General features: G+C 41.6%; 1 protein-coding gene across 2 annotated transcripts in view; it reads left to right on the forward strand.

Annotated features, from left to right (window-relative positions):
* Positions 1-22,829, forward strand: part of NUP210L (nucleoporin 210 like) — a 166,798-nt gene that overhangs the window by 12,277 nt on the left and 131,692 nt on the right. For both annotated transcript variants that reach the window (XM_045362680.3, XM_045362683.3), the window contains exons 3-11: positions 2,086-2,217; positions 4,452-4,545; positions 6,119-6,269; positions 7,835-7,967; positions 9,645-9,803; positions 16,073-16,141; positions 18,006-18,112; positions 18,941-19,081; positions 21,924-22,061. In XM_045362680.3, the coding sequence (XP_045218615.2) occupies positions 2,086-2,217; positions 4,452-4,545; positions 6,119-6,269; positions 7,835-7,967; positions 9,645-9,803; positions 16,073-16,141; positions 18,006-18,112; positions 18,941-19,081; positions 21,924-22,061 (1,124 nt within the window). The remainder of the gene's footprint in view (positions 1-2,085; positions 2,218-4,451; positions 4,546-6,118; positions 6,270-7,834; positions 7,968-9,644; positions 9,804-16,072; positions 16,142-18,005; positions 18,113-18,940; positions 19,082-21,923; positions 22,062-22,829) is intronic.

Raw genomic sequence — 22,829 nt, forward strand, 5'->3', positions numbered from 1 at the left:
CTGCACTCCAGCCTGGGCGACAGAGCGAGACTCCATCTCAAAAAAAAAAAGTAGTTTTAGGATGAGTAATTCAATTTTTAATATTTCTTGTGAAAGGAAGCATACCATTTCCTGAAATAAGCATATTTTAGTGTACCTTAGCCCTTGTTGAGGGGCATTTACCTCTATTATCTGATTAACATTCTCCTTTGTTTTTTTTTTCAATGTTTAATTTTTTTTTTTTTGTAGACAGAATCTCACTCTGTCGCCCAGGCTGGAGTGCAATGGCACAATCTCGGCTCACCACAACCTCTGCCTCCCAGGTTCAAGCAATTCTCCTGTCTCAGCCTCCCAAGTAGCTGGGACTACAGGCGTGCACCACCACACCTGGCTAATTTTTGTATTTTTAGTAGAGACAGGGTTTCACTATGTTGGCCAGACTGGTCTTGAACTCCTGACCTCAGGCGGTCTGACCACCTTGGCCTCCCAAAGTGCTGGGATTACAGGTGTGAGCCACTGCGCCCAGCCAATTTTTAATTTTAATTTTTAATTTTTTTTTTTTTTTTGAGACAGAGTCTCACTCTGTCACCCAGGCTGGAGTGCAGTGGCCTGCAGTGCAGTGGCACAATCTCAGTTCACTGTAACCTCTGCCTCCCGGATTCAAGTAATTCTGCCTCAGCCTCCTGAGTAGCTGGGATTACAGGCATGCACCACCATGCCCGGCTAATTTTTGTATTTTAATAGAGACGAGGTTTCACCATGTTGGTCAGGCTGGTCTCAAACTCCTGACCTCAGGTGATCCACCTGCCCTGCCTCAGCCTCCCAAAGTGCTGGGATTACAGGCATGAGCCACTGCACCTGGCCTCTCTTTTGGTTTTAAAATTCCGTAAAAGCAGATCTATGGCTGGGGACAGAGTTTATCCCTGATGTTTACTGGTAATTTTGGGTCATTGAAAAGTGGTAGTAACTTTGCTTTTTAGTTTTTTTGAATGAAGCTAAAACTAAAAATGTTAGGATAGTAGAGTGGAACAGCTATATAGACAGTTCTCAAATACATGGCAGATGTGGTAGGGGAGAGTGCTGTTAAAATATAGTGATACAAAACAATTTTTATTTCATTCTCATTTTATTCTGTACTGTTTCAATTAGTGTTTCTGAATTTCATTATGGGTATATTGACTAGAACTCTGGTTGGACTGGGACTCTAACTAGATCTAATACAGTGGTTCCCAGGCTTTTTAATCTCATGGCCCAGAAGAAAAAATAACTGAAATAAAGGAAAAGAGAAAGAGACAGAGAAGTTTAATGATAGGACCAACTTACAGTTGCCACCGTTTTACTTTCCTAAATACATTTTTAAAAATCTAACACCATTATTTCATAAAAGAAAATTTTTTACCATTTTAAAAGTAAGACATATGAATAAAGTATAATCCTGTAATATGACTACAACTTAATTTTATTATTCACTTTTATTTTATTTTATTTATTTTTTTTTGAGATGGAGTCTCTCTGTGTCGCCCAGGCTGGAGGGCAGTGGCATGATCTCAACTCACTGCAACCTCCGTCTCCTGGTTTCATGCCATTCTCCTGCCTCAGCCTCCCAAGTAGCTGGGGCTACAGGTGCCTGCCACCACGCCAGGATAATTTTTTTGTATTTTTAGCAGAGACGGGGTTTCACCGTGTTAGCCAGGATGGTCTTGATCTCCTGACCTCGTGATCTACCTGCCTCGGCCTCCCAAAGTGCTGGGATTACAGGCATGAACCACTGTGCCCAGCCTATTATTCGCTGTTTTAAAATTTTTATTTGTTATCAGGATCTTGAAGAATTTGGAGAAAAAGATTAAAATTTCTATTTTTCTCATTTTCCATGGATGTGTAAAAACATCATCATAGATCAGTGTTTTGGAATCTCTGGTCTAGTGCTTCTTGTTATAAAGAAAGGCTCTTATATATCTTGTTATTATGCTATTTTCTTCCATAGGTAAAAGCAGCTGTCATAGTCTTTCTTTTTCATAATCTTTAGAATACAGTTTTGAGTATTTGAGGCATTTAATAGATTCATGACCTATTGAATTAAATACTCAGTTTTTGGGTTCATTGTAGTGACTGACCATGAGCTGCGCTGTGATGTTAAGGTTGATGTGATAAACAGCATTGAAATTGTATCTCGGGCCCGGGAACTTTATGTAGATGATTCGCCACTGGAACTGATGGTGAGGGCTTTGGATGCTGAAGGTAAAGAACTTCAGAGGATTCAACAAAATTACCTAAAATAAAGTAATATCCCTTTATGTTTAGCACTTGGAAACAAAAACTTGAGTGACAAAAGTAGATTAGAAATAATATCTGTTTTCTCATTTGGAGCTCATATAGATGAATAATAATTCTGAGTATGATTTAATGTATTAGCTACACATTTTCATAAAATATTCCTGCTATTGTTAGTTATCTCAGAACTTTTCCTTTCTTTTTTTTTTTTTTTGGTGTGGTGGGGACGGAGTTTTGCTCTTGTTGCCCAGGCTGGAGTGCAACGGCATGATCTTGGCTTACTGCAACCTCTGCCTCCCGAGTTCAAGCATTTCTCCTGCTTCAGCCTCCTGGGTAGCTGGGATTACAGGCCTGTGCCACCACTCCTGGCTAATTTTGTATTTTTGGTAGAGACGGGGTTTTACCATGTTGGTCAAGCTGGTCTCGAACTCCTGACCTCAGGTGATCCACCCACCTCAGCCTCCCAAAGTGCTGGGATTACAGGCGTGAACCACCGCACCTGGCCATTTTCTTTTATTTTGAGATGGAGTCTCGCTCTGTTGCCTAGGCTTGAGTGCAGTGGTGTGACCGTGGCTTACTTTAACCTCTGCCCTCCGGGTTCAGGAGATTCTTGTGCCTCAGCCTCCCGAGTAGCTGGGAATACAGGCGTGCGCCACCATGCTCGTTAATGTTTGTATTTTTAATGGAGACGGGTTTCACCATGTTGACCAGGCTGGTCTCAAACTCCTGCCCTCAAGTGATCTGCCCGCCTCAGCCTCCCAAAGTGTTGGGATTACAGGTGTTAGCCATGACGCCGGCCTCAGAACTTTTCTTAGATATCCAATCTACTACTGAGCTTCTGCTGATGGTCCCTACATCAACAATTAAGAATATTTTTTGGAATTTATTCCTAGCTCTGTTTGATCAATCCACTTTCTATAGATCAGGAGAATTAAATGGAAATCTATAAAAAAGTTACAATCTTGATCTAATATTTAATGCTTTTAATACTATATACTATATTAATGCTATAATGTGGTATTAAAAACATTTAGGTGGTAAAATAAAAAAATTTATGTGGGACGTGGTGACTCATGCTTATAATTCTAGCACTTTGGGAGGCCGAGGTTGAAGTATCCTGTGAGGTCAAGTTTCCCATGGTTGATTAAAAAAAAAAATTATAATGTATTGCCACTTTCTTTTTTTTTTTCTTTTTTTGAGATGGAGTCTCGCTCTGTTGCCCAGGCTGGAGTGCAGTGGCCGGATCTCAGCTCACTGCAAGCTCCGCCTCCTGGGTTTACACCATTCTCCTGCCTCAGCCTCCTGAGTAGCTGGGACTATAGGCGCCTGTCACCTTGCCCGGCTAGTTTTTTTGTATTTTTTAGTAGAGATGGGGTTTCACCGTGTTAGCCAGGATGTTCTCGATCTCCTGACCTCGTGATCCGCCCGTCTCGGCCTCCCAAAGTGCTGGGATTACAGGCTTGAGCCACCGCGCCTGGCCTGTATTGCCACTTTCTTTGTAAATTATTTGAGTGATTTGATTTTTTAATTTGAAAAATGAACTATTCTGGAAGCTTTTTTTTTTTTCTTTTGGATACAGAGTCTGTTGCTCAGGCTGGAGTGCGATGACACAAGCATGGCTCACTGTAGCCTTGACCTCCCAGGCTCAAGCAATCCTCCTATCTCAACCTCCTGAGTAGCTAGGACTACATATGCAGGCCACCATTCCTGGCTAAGTTTTTATTTTACAGACCAGGTGTCACTATGTTGCCCAGGTTGGTCTCAAACTTCTGGGTTCCAGCGATCCTCCTGCCTTGGCCTCCCAAAGTGCTGGGATTACAGGTACAAGCCATTGCACCTGGCCTGGAAAATTTTTACAAAAATTTGTGCGGAGGGGACCAGGATTAAGGATGCCTTGTCAGCCATGAGGTGGCCTTCATGTAGAAAGGAACAGAAGGAGCATGGCATCATTATTGTCAGTCAGGAGTTAATCAGCTGGAGTCCTTTTTACTTTCAGATAGCTTGTGCAGCAACATCATTTACTGTTTGTGTTGGGAACTTTCTCATATATATGTTTTAATTCATTAATGATAGTGCTTTCTATTTCTTAATGAAGGAGGCCTCAAAGTAATTTTCTAGTTAAGTTTCCCTTTCTTGTTGTAAATACCTGAATATTTTTTAATATGTGATCCTATCTTGTCTGCTTTTGACTTGCTGTACAGGAAATACTTTTAGTAGTCTGGCAGGGATGATGTTTGAGTGGAGCATTGCCCAGGACAACGAGTCAGCAAGAGAAGAACTGTCCAGCAAAATTAGGTAAACTTGAAACCAAACATAAATCACCTGACTATGAAGAAGACAGCTGCCATTAAGTGGCATGCTGAACAAGCAACCATTTTTGTGGACTTTGATGATCTTACTGTCTGTACTTTTTTGAAACTGATAAATTACTGAGGGAAATGTCTTTGATAGAATGAAATATGACATAGATGTAGGTACCTTTATGATCAATTAATCTGAGTTATTATGGAGGAGTTCATGGGCTAAGTACTACACAATTATTTGAGCCAGGTGTATCTTCTGGCAGTTCTTTTTATTCAAGCTACCTGTACATGCTGAAGTAGAGGGAGAAGGATAAGAGTATGAAATTTTGTCTTCAGTACCAAGGAGAAGATCTCAGATCCAAGTTTTACTCCCACCACAATTTTAGCCAGAGGCTCATAAATACCTTTCTTTTTTTTTTTTTCTTTCCGAGATGGAGTCTCGCTCTGTCACCCAGGCTGGAGTGCAGTGGCGTGATCTCGGCTCACTGCAACCTCTGTCTCCCGGGTTCACACCATTCTGTCTCAGCCTCCTGAGTAGCTAGGACTAGAGGGGCCCGCCACCACACCTGGCTAATTTTTGTTGTTGTTGTTGTTGTTTTTTTTTTTGGTATTTTTAGTAGAGAATGGGGTTTCACCATATTAGCCAGGATGGTCTTGATCTGCTGACTTCGTGATCTGCCCGCTTTGGCCTCCCAAAGCGCTGGGATTACAGGCATGAGCCACCGTGCCCGGCCTTTTTTTCCCTTTTCTTTTCTTTTTTTTTTTTTTTTTTGAGATGGAGTCTTGCTCTGTCACCCAGGCTGGAGTGCAGTGACACGATCTCAGCTTACTGCAACCTCCACCTCCTGGGTTCAGGCGATTCTCCTGCCTCAGTCTCCCAAGTAGCTGGGACTACAGGCGCCCGCCACCACACTCGGCTAATTTTTGTATTTTTAGTAGAGATGGGGTTTCGCCATATTGGCCAGGGTGGTCTCAAACTCCTGACCTCAAGTGACCTACCCGCCTCAGCCTCCCAAAGTGCTGGGATTATAGGCGTGAGCCACTGCTCCTGGTCTCCTTCTTTCCTTCTTTCTTTCCCTTCATCCCTCCCTCCTTCCCTCCCTCCCTCCTTCCCTCCCTCCCTCCCTCCCTCCCTCCCTCCCTTCCTTCCTTCCTTCCTTCCTTTTTTTGACAGAGTCTTGCTGTGTCACCCAGGCTGGAGTGCACTGGCGTGATCTTGGCTCACTGCAACCTCCATCTCCTGGGTTCAAGTGATTCTTCTGTCTCAGCCTCCCAAGTAGCTGGAATTTCAGGCACGTGCCACCATGCCCGGCTAATTTTTGTATTTTTAGTAGAGACGGAGTTTCGCCATGTTGGCCTGGCTGGTCTCAAATTCCTGACCTCAAATGATGTGCCCACCATGGCCTCCCAAAGTCCTGGGATTACAGGCATGAGCTACCATGCCCAGCCGAAAGTGTTTTACATTCTACAGACATTGAAGAAACTATGTTTAAAGTCTCTTAGGGACTTTTGAAAGAACACTTTGTTTAATTGTGCTAGAAACACATTATATTTTATGTCTTTAGGATTCTTAAATACTCTGAAGCAGAATATGCTCCCCCAATGTATATAGCTGAGATGGAAAAAGAGGAGAAACAAGGAGATGTGATTTTAGTGTCTGGGATTAGAACTGGTGCTGCTGTTGTAAAAGTTCGAATTCATGAACCATTCTATAAGGTAAAAAGTTTGTGCTATAAATTTTCCTTACTTTTTTTTTTTTAAGATAGGGTCTTGCTCTGTTGCCCAGGTACTACAGGAATGCACTACCACACCCTGTTTTTTGGTTTTGGTTTTGGTTTGTGTGTTTTTTTTTTTTTTGGAGAGACAGACAGGGTTTCACCACGTTGCCCAGGCTGGTCTCAAACTTCTGAGCTCAAGCAGTCTCCTGCCCCAGCCTCCTAAAGTGCTGGGATTACAGGCGTGAGCCAGCACAACTGGCCAGTGCTGTAAATGTTTCATCTAATAGTCTTGCCTATGGAAAATATAGTTTTTTATGTTTATCTGTAGTAGAAGCCCTCTAGTCTGACGTGATTTGGGCCAACAGTTGGTCATTTAATTGAAAAAGTTATTTGAAGTAGGTAAGCATTAAAAAATTATCTTAAACATTTTATTGCCTGATTACAATTACAAATGTGACTGGCATTTTCTCTTAAAATATATAACTAACATTTTATTCACCAATTCTTGATGTAGGTGCAAGGCCTTTCTTTGACCATGGGTTCACTGATTTGAAATCTATATACACTTTCTCCCATAAATTACAGTTTCTAATTTCTTCCTTTTTTGGGGTTGGGAGGGTTCAAGTGATTCTTGTGCCTCAGCCTCCCAAATATCTGGGATTACAGGTGTGTGTCACCATGCCCAACTAGTTTTTGTATGTTTAGTAGAGACAGGGTTTCACCATGATGGCCAGGCTGGTTTCAAACTTCTGGCCTCAAGTGATCCACCTGTCTCGGTCTCCCAAAGTGCTAGGATTACAGGTGTGAGCCACTGCGCCTGGCCCTAATTTCTAGTCAAGTGAAAATTTAGATGCACGAAGAATTTGAGTGCAGAAATTTATATTTTAAAGGATTTTCCCTAATAATTTACATTTCTCACTTATACCTAATTGATAGTACATATTAGCAGCTTGCCTTTAACTTTTTTTGAAACATTTAAATTTTTAATAGAAACAACAGTTCTCTTTTCACATCTATAGTTTTTGTTTTAGTGTGATTATAATTACAAGCACAACTTGCATAAATAGGTTTGGGGAAAAAAAATGTCTTTTGGTAAGCATTTAATTCAATGGCAAGAACCTGAGTGTGTGGACCTCCTAGAAAATCCTACCAATCTTGCATTGGGTAAATCTTCATAAAAATCAATGTGTTCAACAGAGAGTGGAAAGTAACTTAATCTGGTAAGTCAGTTAATTGGAGGTTGGCTAAAAGAATTTCTGTGTTCTACAATTGAGTCTTACCTTTTCTCATTTCAGCATACTTACCTTTTTATTTACCTACTTTTTCTCTTTTAGAAGACTTTTCTGTTCTAAGTCTGAGTACCTTAGAAAGTTAATTAGGTATTAAGATTCATGATCACTTTTTAAGGCTAGCTGAAATTATGACTTGTGATTAGGAAAGCTTTTTAAAAATATATTTATAAAAAATTTTAAAAGAAATTTAAAAGAAGTCAGCATTTAACAAGAAAGACTACTGTGAGGATTCCGTCCATGGAAACTTTTTTTTTCCCCCTCCCTCTTTTAGAAAGTGGCAGCAGCATTAATACGTCTGCTTGTTTTGGAGAATATATTTCTTATACCATCCCATGATATTTATCTCTTGGTAGGAACATATATTAAATACCAAGTTGCAAAAATGGTTCAAGGGAGAATGACAGGTAAGGTGATTTATTTTTTCTCCTGTGACTCACATTTCCCAAATCTTTTCTGCTGACAAGATCAGCAACTCCACGTTATATATGAAAAATACTTGGGTTTTTAGATTTTGTGGTAAAGTATTAATTGCTGTACTTAACTAATATTAGACAGAAATAGCCCCATATGTTGAACATATTAATAGCAGAGTTAGGCTGCTTAGCTTCAGTGCCAGTAGGCATCTGAATTCTCTATTAAAACAACAACTAGCCAGGTATGGTGGCTCTCACTTGTAATTCCAGCTACTCTGGAAGCTGAGGCAGGAAGATTGCTTGAGGCCAGGAGTTGGAGACCAGCCTAGGCAACAGAGCAAGATCCCCATACCTTTTTTATTTTATTTTATTATTTTTATTTTTTTGAGATGGGGGTCTCACTCTGTTGCCCAGGTTGTAGTACAGTGGCATGATCATGGCTCATTGCAACCTTGGACTCCTGTGCTCAAGTGATCCTCCCACCTCCGCCTCCTGAATAGCTGGAACTACAGGTTCCTGCCACCATATCCAGCTCTTTTTTTTTTTTTTTTGATGGAGTCTCGCTCTGTCACCCAGGCTGGAGTGCAGTGGCATGATCTCGGCTCACTGCAACCTCCACCTCTGGGTTCAAGCAATTCTCCTGCCTCAGCCTCCCAAGTAACTGGGATTACAGGTATGCGCCACCATGCCCAGCTAATTTTTTGTATTTTTAGTAGAGACAGGGTTTCACCATGCTGGCCAGGCTGGTCTTGAACTCCTGGCCTTGTGATCCATCTGCCTCAGCCTCCCAAAGTGCCAGGATTACAGGCATGAGCCATCGCGCCCAGCCTCCTTTTTTTTTTTTTTTTTTTGGTAGAGATCGGATCTCATTATGTTACCCAGGCTGGTCTTTAACTCCTTGTCCCAAGTGATTCTCCCACCTTGGCCTCCCTCCCAAAGGGCTGAGATTATAGGCGTGAGCTACTGTGCCAAGCTGAGACCTCATCTCTAAAAATAACTAAATAAATAAAACAACAAAAGCTTTACTAGCTTTTGAAGGGCAAGTGAAGACACTTTACCAGAAGGGACTTGAATCATCATTGCAATGATCTTTGCAAAAGTTATTTCTTGAGAAACTCAATTCTCGACTGAAAGCTTAATATTCTATTGATGGTAAAAGTTACATTGAGCTTTTTTTTTTTTTTTTTTGAGATGGAGTCTCACTCTGTCGCCCAGGCTGGAGTGCAGTGGCACAATCTCGGCTCACTGCAACCTCTGCCTCCCAGGTTCAAGCGATCCTCCTGCCTCAGCCTCCCAAGTAGCTGGGATTACAGGAGTCCGCCACTATGCCCAGCTAATTTTTTGTATTTTTAGTAGAGACAGGGTTTCACCATGTTGGCCAGGCTGGTCTCGAACTCCTAACCTCAGGTGATCCGCCCGCCTTGGCCTCCCAGAGTGCTAGGATTACAGGAGGAGCCACCACACCGAGCCTCCAACAATATATTTTAACTCATGAACTCCACACAAATGGTTACATGTAGAAATTCATCATAGCAGGAAAAACATTAAAGGCAGATCATACTCTTATTTTATGTCTGCTTCCTGATCACTCCTTTATGATCAAGAATACATCATTATCTACTGGAATGGCTGCTGTCATTACATTTATGTATCTTTCATGTCTTACAGAGGTGAAATTTCCCCTGGAACATTATATACTGGAATTGCAAGACCATAGAGTTGCACTTAATGGGTCTCATTCTGAGAAAGTAGCTTTACTGGATGACAAAACAGCCATGGTGACTGCCTCACAACTGGGCCAGACTAATCTTGTCTTTGTCCATAAAAGTATCCTTTTGTTCAAGTTTTAGCTGCCAGTCTACACTTCCTTGAGCATGCTAGACATGTTCTTTGGTAAAATAATTTAAGAATGATTATAGTACTACTACAGTGTTTTCCTGTAGGTTTTATTTTTAACAAAGAATTATAAGTTATTGCTGTGATAATTTCTAACAGAGTAAGTAGAGAAAAGGAGTGTAGTTAGAACTTGGGATCTACTAACTTCAGTGCTTATTTGCAACCTCAATCAAATTGTAATTAGGGAAATAAAAAAACTGTAATTAGGGGAATGGGGAAAACGGAGTTTGGAAGAACATGTGAGAATTTTATTTAATTTTTTCTTTCTTATTTGTACATGATAATTGAGAAAATATGCTATTGTCTGCAGTAGATGTTTAACTAATATTTTAAAAATTGTGTTGAGAGCAATTTTTAAAAATTCACTAAATCTGCTATGCAAGGATTGAACAAAGAAAGGTACACAGAGACCTGTAATAGTCAATGAAAACAGAAGAGAATGAAGATTTAAATTCTCAGAAAATTGAAACATGATTTGGACTCCATCTCTCAGTGCTTTATTTGGAAATTTTTTTGAATATTTGAATCTGAAAGAAATTCATTCAGAAAATATCTATTTATACTATATGCTCAACATTGTTCTAAGCTCTGGGTATACAAACTGCCATTTTGTCCAGCATAGTTAGATTTTTAAATTATTACTATTATTATTATTTTTTTTTTTTGAGACAGAGTTTCACTCTTGTTGCCCAAGTTGGAGTGCAGTGGCGCGATCTCTGCTCACTCCTGCCTCTGCCTCCCGGGTTCGAGTTATTCTCCTGCCTCAGCCTCCTGAGCAGCTGGGATTACAGGCGCACGCCACCACGCCTGACTAATTTTTGTATTTTTAGTAGAGACGGGGTTTCATCATGTTGGCCAGGCTGGTCTCGAACTCCTGACCTCAGATGATCCACCCACCTCGGCCTTCCATAGTGCTGGGATTACAGGTGTGAGCCACTGGGCCTGGCCAAAAAATTATCGTTTTTGTAGAGACAGGGTCTCACTCTGTTGCCCAGGCTGGAGTGCAGTGGTGCAATCTTGGCTCACTGCAACCTGTAAACTCCCAGGCTCAAGTGATCCTTGCAGCTCAGCCTCCCAAGTAGCTGGGACCACAGGCACTTGCCACCATGCCCAGCTAATTTTTATATATTTTTTGTAGACACGAGGTCTCTCCATGTTGCCCACACTGCTCTTGAACTCCTGGACCCAAGCAATTCACCTGCCTTGGCCTCCCAAAGTGCTAGGATTCCAGGCATGAGCCACCACACCCAGCCAGATTTTTTTTTTTTTTTTTTTTTAGAGATAGGGTCTCACCCTGATGCCCAGGTTAGAGTGCAGAGGCATGATCATAACTCACAGTAGCCTTGAGCAATCCTCCCACCTCAGCCTTCTGAGTAGCTGGGACTATAGGCACACACCACCATGCCATACTAATTGTGTCTTTTTTTGTAGAGATGAGGTCTTGCTAGGCTAAGTAGGCTGGATGATCTCCTGGCCTGAAATGAACCTCCCAAAGTGCTTGGATTACAGGTGTGATCCACCACACCCAGTCTTTACCTAGCATAATTAGAGAAGTCCTCTCTGATGAGGCGACACTGGCACAATAAACCATGTGGATAATTGGCGAAAGACTTCTAGGGAAAGGAAAGAGCAATGGCAAAGGTTCTGAAGTAGGAACATATTTGGCATGATTAAAGAAGAGTAAGGAAGACAGTGAAGCTAAAGTGCAGTGAATCAGGAAATAGTAGAAATAACAGAGTAGGGGAGGGGCAGATTAGGTAGGGGCTAATAGGCTTACTCTGAATAAGAATGTCTCTACTCGGGGCACACTGTCTATAGGGTAGCCCTGCTCCGAAAGGAACAGTACTTCTATTCCGCTTCAATAAAAGTTGCTAACACCAGAAAAATTCTATCAGGCTTGAAAGGTATAATATTTCTTGTATAATTGTGTTAGTTAGCTGCCTATATTATTTGTCTTACACACATTAAGGAGACTTATTGATCCAATGTTGTTTGCTTTTTAGTCATTTTAAGGTACCCAGGACATTTTTCAGCAAATGCAATCATACCTACAAAATAAATTAAGTTATTCAATATTTATTGAGACCCAACTGTGTGTCAGGCACTTCCCTGAATTCCCCAGGTGAACTTAAATGTTCTTTTTTCCCCCCATATTTTCAGTTTATATTGTTATTTTTTCCCAAAGTATCAAATATTAAAATACATTGTGTTTGTCTATTTATATATCTTTTTTTTTTTTTTTTTTTTTTTTTGAGACAGAGTCTCGCTCTGTCGCCCAGGCTGGAGTGCAGTGGCGGGATCTCAGCTCACTGCAAGCTCCGCCTCCCGGATTTACGCCGTTCTCCTGCCTCAGCCTCCCGAGTAGCTGGGACTATAGGCGCCCGCCACAGCACCCGGCTAATTTTTTGTATTTTTAGCAGAGACGGGGTTTCACTACTCGAGGCCAGGATGGTCTCGATCTCCTGACCTCGTGATCCGCCTGCCTCGGCCTCCCAAAGTGCTGGGATTACAGGCGTGAGCCACCGCGCCCGGCTATATATCTTTTTTGAGGACCTGGACGGTGACTATTCATAATGAGTCCCAGCACCTGGCATAGAGTAGCTGGTGGAACTGTTCATGGAGATGGAGAATATAAGAGAAAGAGCAGTTTTAAGGAAAAAGATAATGAGTTCAGTTTTTCACATGTTAAATTAAATCATCAAAACTGTGGGATAGATATCCAAGCAGAAATTTTCATTATGCCTCTAGAGGAGAAAGATTGAGGATCAAGATAGATATTTGAAAGTTAGTTTATAGATAGGTAGTAGTTGGAGCTATTGTAGACAAAATCACCTAGGGAAATTATATAGAGTGAGAGAATTTGGCCAAAGACAAAATTGTGTAATGCTGGCTTTTAAGGTTCATATGGAAAAAGAGGACGTGTAAGGAGGATCTAAAGGAATGCTTAAAAGGTAGTATTATAGAAAAACCAAGGATGGGCGCAGTGGCTCATGCCTGTAATCCCAGCACTCTGGGAGGCTGAGGCAGGTGAATCACTGGTCAGGAGTTCGAGACCAGCCTAGTCAACATGGAGAAACCCTGTCTCTACTAATAATATAAAAATTAGCAGGGTGTGGTGGTGCATGCTGTAATCCTAGCCACTCAGGAGGAACTCCTGAGGCAGGAGAATCACGTGAACCTGGGAGGCAGAAGTTGCAGTGAGCCGAGATGGCACCACTGCACTCCAGCCTGGGCGAGAGAGTGAAACTGAGTCTCAACTAAATTTAAAAAAAAAGAAAAGAAAGAAAAATCAGAGAGAGGTGTTTCCTGATAACCAAATTAGGAATTTACAAAGAGGAGAAGACTGTTCAACAGGTCAAATCTGGTAGTGATGTCAAGATAAAGACTGAAAGGTTGTAGTAACTAGGAGGTCTTGGGTCACTTTGTCAGTAAAAACAGCTTGACTTTCACAAGGACAAAAACAAAGTGGAAGTTTGAAAAAGACACAAGGAATACTTTTTTTTTTTTTTTTAAGATTGGAAAAACTTGAACATTTCTCTTAATTAAACAGAGAAAGATGGCAGAGATAAGGGAGAAAAGAGAGCCAGTTGATGGAGCATGTGTTTTCTGAGAGGCAACAGAAAATGAGATTTGGAATGCAGATGGAAGGCTTAGATCTTATTCTGATATCTTATTTTGATATTAGAAGAATGAATTGTTTTAGATATCTGTTGAGATGTTTCCTCATTTGTTAAATGAAGGGAATGTTATTATTTCTGACTTTCCTTCTAGCTCTTATATTTTATGAATATTATAGTAAAGTACATATCAGAACTAAACCTAAGTTTGGCACAGAGTTACCCATAAAGTATTTAGAAGATTTGCTTTAGGCCAGGCACAGTGGCTCATGCATGTAATCCCAGCACTTTGAGAGGCTGAGGCAGGAGAATTGCTTGAGTCCAGGAGTTTAAGACCAGTCTAGGCAACATAGTGAAACCCCTGTCTCTACAAAAAGTAAAAGGTTAGCCAGATGTGGTGGTGCAGGCCTATAGTCCCAGCTACTCAGAGGCCTGAGGGTAGGAGAATCGCTTGAGTCCAGGAGTTAGAGAGGCTGCAGTGAGCTGTGATTGTACCACTGCACTCAGCCTGGGTGACAGAGTGAGACCCTGTCTCAAAAAAAAAAAAAAAAAAAAAAAAGATGGGGCCAGGTGCAGTGGCTCACACCTGTAATCCCAACACTTTGGGAGGCTGAGGCAGGTGGATCACCTGAGGTCAGGAGTTCGAGACCAGCCTGACCAACATGGCAAAGCCCTGTCTCTACTAAAAATACAGTAATTAGCCGGGCATGGTGGTGCACACCTATAGTCCCAGCTACTTGGGAGGCTGAGGCAGGAGAATCGCTTGAACATGGGAGGCAGTGGTTGCGGTGAACCAAGATCATGCCGTTGCACTCTAACCTCGGTGACAGAGTGCAATGGCGCAATCTCAGCTCACTACAACCTCTGCTTCCTGGGTTCAAGCAATTCTTCTGCCTCAGCCTCCTGAGTAACTGAGATTACAGGTGCCTGCCACTATGCCTGGCTAATTTTTGTATTTTTAGTAGAGACAGGGTTTCACCATGTTGGTCAGGCTGGTCTCAGACTCCTGACCTCAGGCAATCCACCCACGTCAGCCTCCCAAAGTGCTGGGACTACAGGCATGAGCCATCGTGCCCGGCCAATTTTTAAATTTTTTTTAGAGGTGGGGTCTCACTATGTTGTCTAGGCAGGTCTTGAATTCCTGGGCTCAAGCGATCCTCTCATCTCAGCCTCCCAAAGTGTTGGGATTATAGGCATGAGCTACTGTGCCTGGTCTATATTAGTGTATTTCAGATTGAGTGTTTTCTGTTTAGCCATGTCAGTTATGTATTTCTTTCTTTCTTTTTTTTTTTTTGAGATGGAGTCTCGCTCTGTCGCCCAGGCTGGAGTGCAGTGGTGCGATGTTGGCTCACTGCAACCTCTGCCTCCTGAGTTCAAGCGATTCTCCTGTCTCAGCCTCCTGAGCAGCTGGGATTACAGGCGCCTGCCACCACGCTCAGCTAATTTTTGTATTTTTAGTAGAGACAGGGTTTCACTGTGTTGGCCAGGCTGGTCTCGAACTCCTGACCTCATGATCTGCCCCCTCGACCTTCCAAAGTGCTGGGATTATAGGCGTGAGCCACCATGCCTGGCCTTTTTTTTTTTTTTTTTTAGATGGAGTCTTGCTGTTGCCCAGGCTGGAGTGCAGTGGCGCCATCTCAGCTCACTGCAACCTCTGCCTCCCAGGTTCAAGTGGTTCTTCTGCCTCAGCCTCCCGAGTAGCTGAGATTACAGGAGTGCACCACCACACCTGCTTATTTTTGTGTTTTTAGTAGAGACGAGATTTCACCATGTTGGCCAGGCTGGTCTTGAACTCCTGACCTCAAGTGATCCGAAGCCCTGCCTTGGCCTTCCAAAGTGCTGGAATTACAGGCATGAGCCACTGTGCCTGGCCAGTTATGTGTTTCTCAGAGCAGAAGTAATTTATTCTTAGCTTTTGGATGTAGTATATTTTTGAGAACAAAGCATAGTCTTAATTAGATTCTAAATAGACTGATAATGGAATAAATTTATATTTCTGCCAGGATTATCTGAAATGGTAGTGGTAGAATGAGGTATAAGTGACCCAGAAGTATCTTTGATGGCAAGCAGAGAACATTTTGGTGTTAAACATTTATTGCAGACAGAAAATCAACTAGTAATTTTGAAACTGTCTGTGGAGTTCTAGGCATGTTGCTGAATGGCAAGTCATGCCTCTCCCTCTGCCTCCATCAGCACTGTTCACCTTTCAGCCAGAAAGTCTCTTCCTCCAGAATGGAGCCACTTCGTCCTGCTTCCATACTGGGCTCCTATGTAGGTATTTATTTGGAGAAAGAGGTCTGCAGCTACATTAATATTAAAAGCACAAAGCATGATCTTTTTTCTCCCTTTCTATCTTCCTCAAATTTGAAATTCAAGAATATCTGACTCATAAGATGACTAAGCATCCCTCAGATTTTTTGCAGAAATATACACATTTAAGTTTTGACTCTCCAAAGGATAATAAAAGATAGGACTTTTGTTTGTTTTCATTTGTGCATTTGTTTGTTTGTTTGTTTTTCTCCTTTGGTGCCTCACCTTTTCACCCAAATCTGGCTCACATGATTTCCTTAAGCAAAAATTAAGATGTTCATGTGCGATCTGTGTCTGGACTCCCAAATTGCACCATATATGTTGTAGAGCCTGGATTTTTAGGTACTTTAGATCATACTTTTCAGAAAGGTAGATAGTTTAAATGATTTCACTAAAATGAGTGCATTAAAAACTATAGCATTTCTTCAACTTTCAACTTTCATTCTGGGACTTAATTTCAAATTCAACCTTACTTTGACATATTTTATCAAATTGTTCTGATTAAATGCTATCACAAGAGTGAAGCATGTTGAGAAAGATTGTGAAAAAAATATGAAAATCCATATAATACAATTTTGAGGTTAGGAAAAGAAACTTTATACAAGGAAAAAAGAATCTTAATGCTCATAGGCCACATGAAACAATGAATCTGACTGAAAGAAGCTGAAATATTGCCTGACACATTAGGAATGAGCTGAAAGTATGGTTTCTTCTTGTCTACAGATATAAGTGAAAGTGTTTCTTTTTGTTGTTTGTGTTTGTTTTTGTTTTTGTTTGAGACAAGGTCTTGCTCTGTCACCCAGGCTGGAATGCAGTGGTGTGATCTTGGCTGACTGCAACCTCTGCCTCTTGGGCTCAAGCAATCTTCACACCTTAGCCTCCCAAGTAGCTGGGACTACAGGTGTGCCACTATGCCTTACTAATTTTTGTTTTCTGTAAAGATGGGATTTTGCCACATTGCCCAGGCTGGTCTCAAACTCCTGAGCTCAAGCGATCTGCTCTCCTCAGCCTCCCAAAGTGCCAGGATTACAGGTGTGAACCACCATGCCCAGCCTAAAGTGTTTCTTTATACCTGAGATGAGCTAAATTAAACCAGGATTTTTGGAACCCTAAATTATTATACAATTTTTTCTTTTTTGTCTGAGACAATGTCTGGCTCTGTTGCCCAGGCTGGAATGCAATGGGTATAATCACAGCCCACCGTAGCCTCCAATTCCTGGGGTCAAATGATCCTTCCACGTCAGCCTCCTGAGTAATGGAACTATAGCTGCAAGCCACCACGCTCAGCTAATTTTTAATTTTTTTTGTAGAGATGGGATCTTGCCGTGTTGCCCAGGCTGATCTCAAACTCCTGGGCTCAAGTAATTCTCCTTCCTTGGCCTCCCAAAGCGCTAAGATTACAGGCGTGAGCCACCAGGCCAAGCCTTATACAATTTGAGAGAAGGAACTAAAAGATCTACATTGGAGAGCTGGATGCAGTGGTTCATGTCTAATTCCAGCACTTTGGGAGACTGAGGCTGGCACATCTCTTGAGTCGAGGAGTTCGAGACCAGTATGGGCAATATGGTGAAACCCTGTCTCTACTATAAATAGAAGAATTAACCAGGCGCAGTGTTCTAAGCCTAGTCCCACCTACTCAGAAGACTAAGGTGGAAGGATCGCCTGAGCCCGAGAGGTTGAGGCTGCAGTGAGTCATGATCACACCACTGCACTCCAGCATCTTGTGATAGTAAGACCCTGTTTCAAAAAACAACAACAAAAAAATCTACTTTAGACCAGTCACAGTGGCTTAGGCCTGTATTTCCAGCACTTTGGGAGGCTGAGGCTGGCAGATCTCTTGAGGACAGGAGTTTGAGACAAGCCTGGCCAACATGGCAAAACCTCATCTCTACTAAAAATACAAAAATTAGCTGAGCATGGTGACGCACACCTATAATCCCAGTTACTTGGGAGACTGAGGCACAACCATCAGTTGAACCCAGGAGGTGGAGGTTGCAGTGAGCCAAGATCGTCACTGCACTCCAGCCTGGGTGACAAAGCAAGAATCTGTCTCAGAAAGAAAAAAAAAAAGAACCTACTTTGGAAATAATCTCCATCTATTAGTACATTTTGCTGTTTGAACAGCTTTATAAAGATTGTATTTTTAAATTCATTGTAGAAAAATGTTAGCCTCTTCTAATATTTTTGTTTCTTGATTTGTGTATAGGTTTCACTGTCCAACCTGGAAACCGATGGAGTCTAGAGGTGGGACAGGTGTATGTCATTACAGTAGACGTCTTTGATAAAAGCGGCACAAAGATCTATATTTCAGATGTGAGTCAGTCTTTTTTATTTTTCTGAGCTCCTTGTAGGGATAAGATACATAAGATATGGAGTGGGCCATCTTCCTGGCTAGAAAGCCCTCTTTTTTTCTTTGATTCTAGATTTTTACCTTTGGAAAAGCAAGTTGCTAATTTATTATTATCATTAATTCTGTTCTTCTTTTTTTTTTTTTTTTAAAGAGACACAGTCTCGCTCTGTCACCCAGACTGGAGTATAGTGGTGTGGTCATACCTCACTGTAGCCTCCAACTTCTGGGCTCAAGCAATCCTCCCGCCTCAGCTGGGATTAAAGGCATAAGCAACCATGCCCAGCTAGTTCTGTTCTTGAGGAATGCTAAATCAGAAGTAAAAGATATAATTTGGTCAGAAGTATAGAAAAGAGTTGAAATGAGTACCAGTGATAACACTTTGGAGGGTGTCCTCATTCTACTACTTCACATCAGAGATGGTTACGAGAGTTTTGTGGTGGTGAGAGTAGTAATATGAATATCAGATGTGAAGTATTGTACTCACTTTCTAGGGCCCTTATTTTATCCTGAGAACTGTCAATTTATAAAATGTTAAAAATTACACTAAAATTTGCATAAGCTTTGACTCTTGCTATTCCTGATGCTTGCCATTGATAGATCTTTCAAAAACTAGTATGATTTTAAAATTATATCTCCCCAACTTATAATTTCCATGAGGGAGAGCAAAAGTTTTGTTTTTATCTCTTTATTCCATGAATGCATAGCTACAGTTTTATAGATGGTTTGGGATTAAGATGGCTTCAGGGAAAGAACTATCTTCAGGTTTGTGTTACTGTGGGGCTGATTTTCAGAATCTCAGGATTACACACGACTTTCCTAAAGAGTACTTTGAAGAGCAACTAACTACTGTGAATGGATCTTACCATATAGTAAAAGCCCTGAAAGATGGTGTTGTGGTAATAAGTGCATCCCTGACCTCCATCATTTACCAGGTAGGAATTAAAAAGACAGTGTTTGTATTTTAACAATACTGAAGAGGCTTGGCTGACTTGTTGATGTGCAAGCAGATATGTAGCATATACCACCTTTATCTTTCACAAAAATAAAGAAACAGATAAACAACACACTCATAAGTTTATTCCTCTACAAATTTTCTGTTCTAATCTATGTTATTATACATTAAAATATCTGTATTTGTGGTCATCGTGTATATATCATTTGGGGTTTCAGGTTTCATTAAAAACATTTCTTTTTCTTTCTCCTTCCTTCCTTCTTTTCTTTCTTTTCCTTTTTTTTTTTTTTCTTTTCTTTTCTTTTTCTGAGAGAGCGCCTCATTTCATCAGCCAGGCTGGAGTACAGTGGTGCAATCATGGCTCACTGCAGCCTGGATCTCCGAGGCTCAAGGAATCCTCCCACCTTGACCTCCTAAGTAGCTGGGACTACAGGCACATGCAACCACACCTGGCTAATTTTTGTTTTTGTTTATTTTTTTGAGGCAGAGTCTCTGTTGCCCGGGCTGGAGTGCAGAGGCATGGTCTTGGCTCCCTGCAACCTCGGCTTCCTGGGTTCAAGCGATTCTTCTGCCTCAGCCTCCTGTGTAGCTGGGGTTACAGGCATCCACCACCATGCCTGGCAAATTTTTGTATTTTTAGTAGAGACAGGGTTTCACCATGTTGTCCAGGCTGGCCTTGAACTCCTGACCTCGAGTGATCCACCCACCTCAGCTTCCCAAAGTGTTGGGATTACAGGCGTGAGCCACCACAACCAGCCACATCTGGCTAATTTTTAAAATTTTTGTAAAGAAGGCATTTCACTGTGTGGCGCAGGCTGGTCTTGAACTCCTAGGCTCAAGTGATCCTCCTGCCTTGGCCTCCCAAAGTGTTGGGATTACAGGTGTGAGCCACCACTACCAGGTGCATAAAGTACTATTAATTCTAAAAATCCAAAGGTTTAATATGCCAATTTAGTTACCCATGCCCCAAACATTGAACTATTGCATTGTTTCCACTTTTTTTTACTATTGTAAATGGCATAACTGAGTATCTTTGTACATTTTTTTTTCCTTTTGGATAATTTCCATACTGTGTAACAACAGAAATGGAGTTATTGGGTAAAGGGATAGGGAATGAATCTGTTTCTAATGCCTCCAAATACATAAGTATCCTGATTTTTAGTAGCCTGCCAGACCTACTTTCCTCTCCCAAACCTACTTTTTCTTCAATGCTCCCTCCTTTCACTCAGTTTAGACAAAATCCGAAGTCACCCTTGACTCTCCCTTCTCCCTCAGCTTCTGTATTCAATACATTATTAAGCACCACGTCAATTCTTCTAAATGCCCGTCAAATCTTTTTTTTTTTTTTTTTTTTTTTTTTTTTTTTTTGAGACGGAGTCTGGCTCTGTCACCCAGGCTGGAGTGCAGTGGCCGGATCTCAGCTCACTGCAAGCTCCGCCTCCCGGGTTCACACCATTCTCCTACCTCAGCCTCCCAAGTAGCTGGGACTACAGGCGCCCGCCACCTTGCCCGGCTAGTCTTTTTTTGTATTTTTTTTTTTAGTAGAGACGGGGTTTCACCGTGTTAGCCAGGATGGTCTCGATCTCCTGACCTCGTGATCCGCCCATCTCGGCCTCCCAAAGTGCTGGGATTACAGGCTTGAGCCACCGCGCCCGGCCTTTTTTTTTTTTTTTTTTTTTACCATCCCCATTGTGCTCTCTCTCTCTCTCGTTCTCTCTCTCTCTTTTTTTTTTTCTTTTTGAGACAGAGTCTCACTCTGTTGCCCGTGCTGGAGTGCAGTGGCGCGATCTCAGCTCACTGCAACCTCCACGTCCTGGGTTCAAGCGATTCTCCTGCCTCAGCCTCCCAAGTAGCTAGGACTACAAGCACATGCCACCACGCCCAGCTAATTTTTGTATTTTTTTAGTAGAGACGGAGTTTCACCATATTGGCTAGGCTGGTCTGGAACTCCTGACCTTGTGATCCGCCCACCTCGGCCTCCCAAAGTGCTAGGATTACAGGCGTGAGCCACCGCGCCCAGCCTCTCTCTCTCCTTTTTTCTTTTAATTGAGACAGAGTCTCACTCTGTCACCCAGGCTGGAGTGCAATGGCGTGATCTCAGCTCACTGCAACCTCCACCTCCCAAGTTCAAGCAATTCTCCTGCCCGAGCCTCCCAAGTAGCTGGAGTTACAGGCATGCACCACATGCCTGGCTAATTTTTTGTATTTTTAGTAGAGATGGGGTTTCACCATGTTGGCCAGGCTGGTTTTGAACTCCTGACCTCAGGTGATCCACCCACCTCATCCTCCCAGTGATGGGATTACAGACATGAACCACCTCGCCTGGCCAGCCCTGTAGAACCTTATACAAAAAGTTGGCCCTCTGTATATGGGTGAGTTTTGCTTGTTTTTAAGTATGAGGAGGATTTCTTACCTTAGCACCTTTAAATGTTCTCGTTTTCTTCTGAATAGCTTATAGCATCCCTTGGCCTTTACAGTTTATGGATGTCCAGGGGTCGGTCTTCTGAAAGTATGATTTCCCTTCCTATGTTGATTTTTTTTAAAACCTCTTTTATTTCAGGGAATTTTAAGCTATTTTCCCTGATTGTGATAATTAGTTTAGGTCTAGCAAAACCCTTTTCATTATTATTTCATTTTCATTATTATTGAACCATAGTAGCTATGCTTATTTAATGAAGATAAATATTTCTTTATTTCTTTTATAGATAGAAACTGGTTAATTTATGAGCATACCATTTTGCTGACATTTTGAGTATATGAATGTGTATTATAAGAACAGTCCTTACAAAATACATTTTGCTCCTTTTTTCCTGCTCTTATAGAATAAAGATATTCAGCCTATAAAATTTCTAATCAAACACCAACAAGAAGTGAAGATTTATTTTCCCATCATGCTTACACCCAAATTTCTGGCATTTCCTCACCATCCTATGGGAATGTTATATCATTATAAAGTACAGGTATGGTGTCCTATAAGGCTTCACAATGAGATAAGCTGGTTTCTCTTATAGCTTAATTTATTGAAATTTGATTAATGTTACATTTATTTCTTCCCAATCCTAAGAGTATAACTTGGGTTTTGGTGACAACCAGAATTATACTCTTGAAAAATGTCATCTGTGACAAGACTTGGTTATGGATGCTTTCTCTCTTCCCAGTATCCTTTCCTTGTGAGTTTTATAAAGTTCTGTTGTGTCTTTTTTTGACATTTTGTGACACTACCATTACTTAGCCTCCCTTTAGTATTTCTCTTACCTGTTAAGGTACTTTACTATAGTGTCACAGTTTCTTTTCTTTTTTTCTTTTTGTTTTTCTGAGATAGAGTTTTGCACTTGTTGCCCAGGCTGGAGTGTAATGGCGCGATCTCGGCTCACTGCAACCTCCGCCTCCCAGGTTCAAACGATTCTCTTGCCTAAGCCTCCAGAGTAGCTGGGCTTACAGGCACGTGCCACCACTCCCAGCCAATTTTGTATTTTTAGTAGAGACAGTGTTTCACCACATTGGCCAGGCTGGTCTTGAACTCCTGATGTCAGGTGATCCACCCACCTTGGCCTTCCAAAGTGCTAGGATTACAGGTGTGAGGCACTGCGCCCGACCTAGTGTCACAGTTTCTAATGTGTCCAAAAATAATTTATTACATTATGTTATTATTTGTAAACTTTATTTCACCAGTCAAGTTTTACATTTTCACTTAAATTTCATTTTCTTCCGATTGTAATTGAATGTAA

Source organism: Macaca fascicularis, chromosome 1, assembly GCF_037993035.2.
Source record: "Macaca fascicularis isolate 582-1 chromosome 1, T2T-MFA8v1.1".
NCBI lineage: Eukaryota > Metazoa > Chordata > Mammalia > Primates > Cercopithecidae > Macaca > Macaca fascicularis.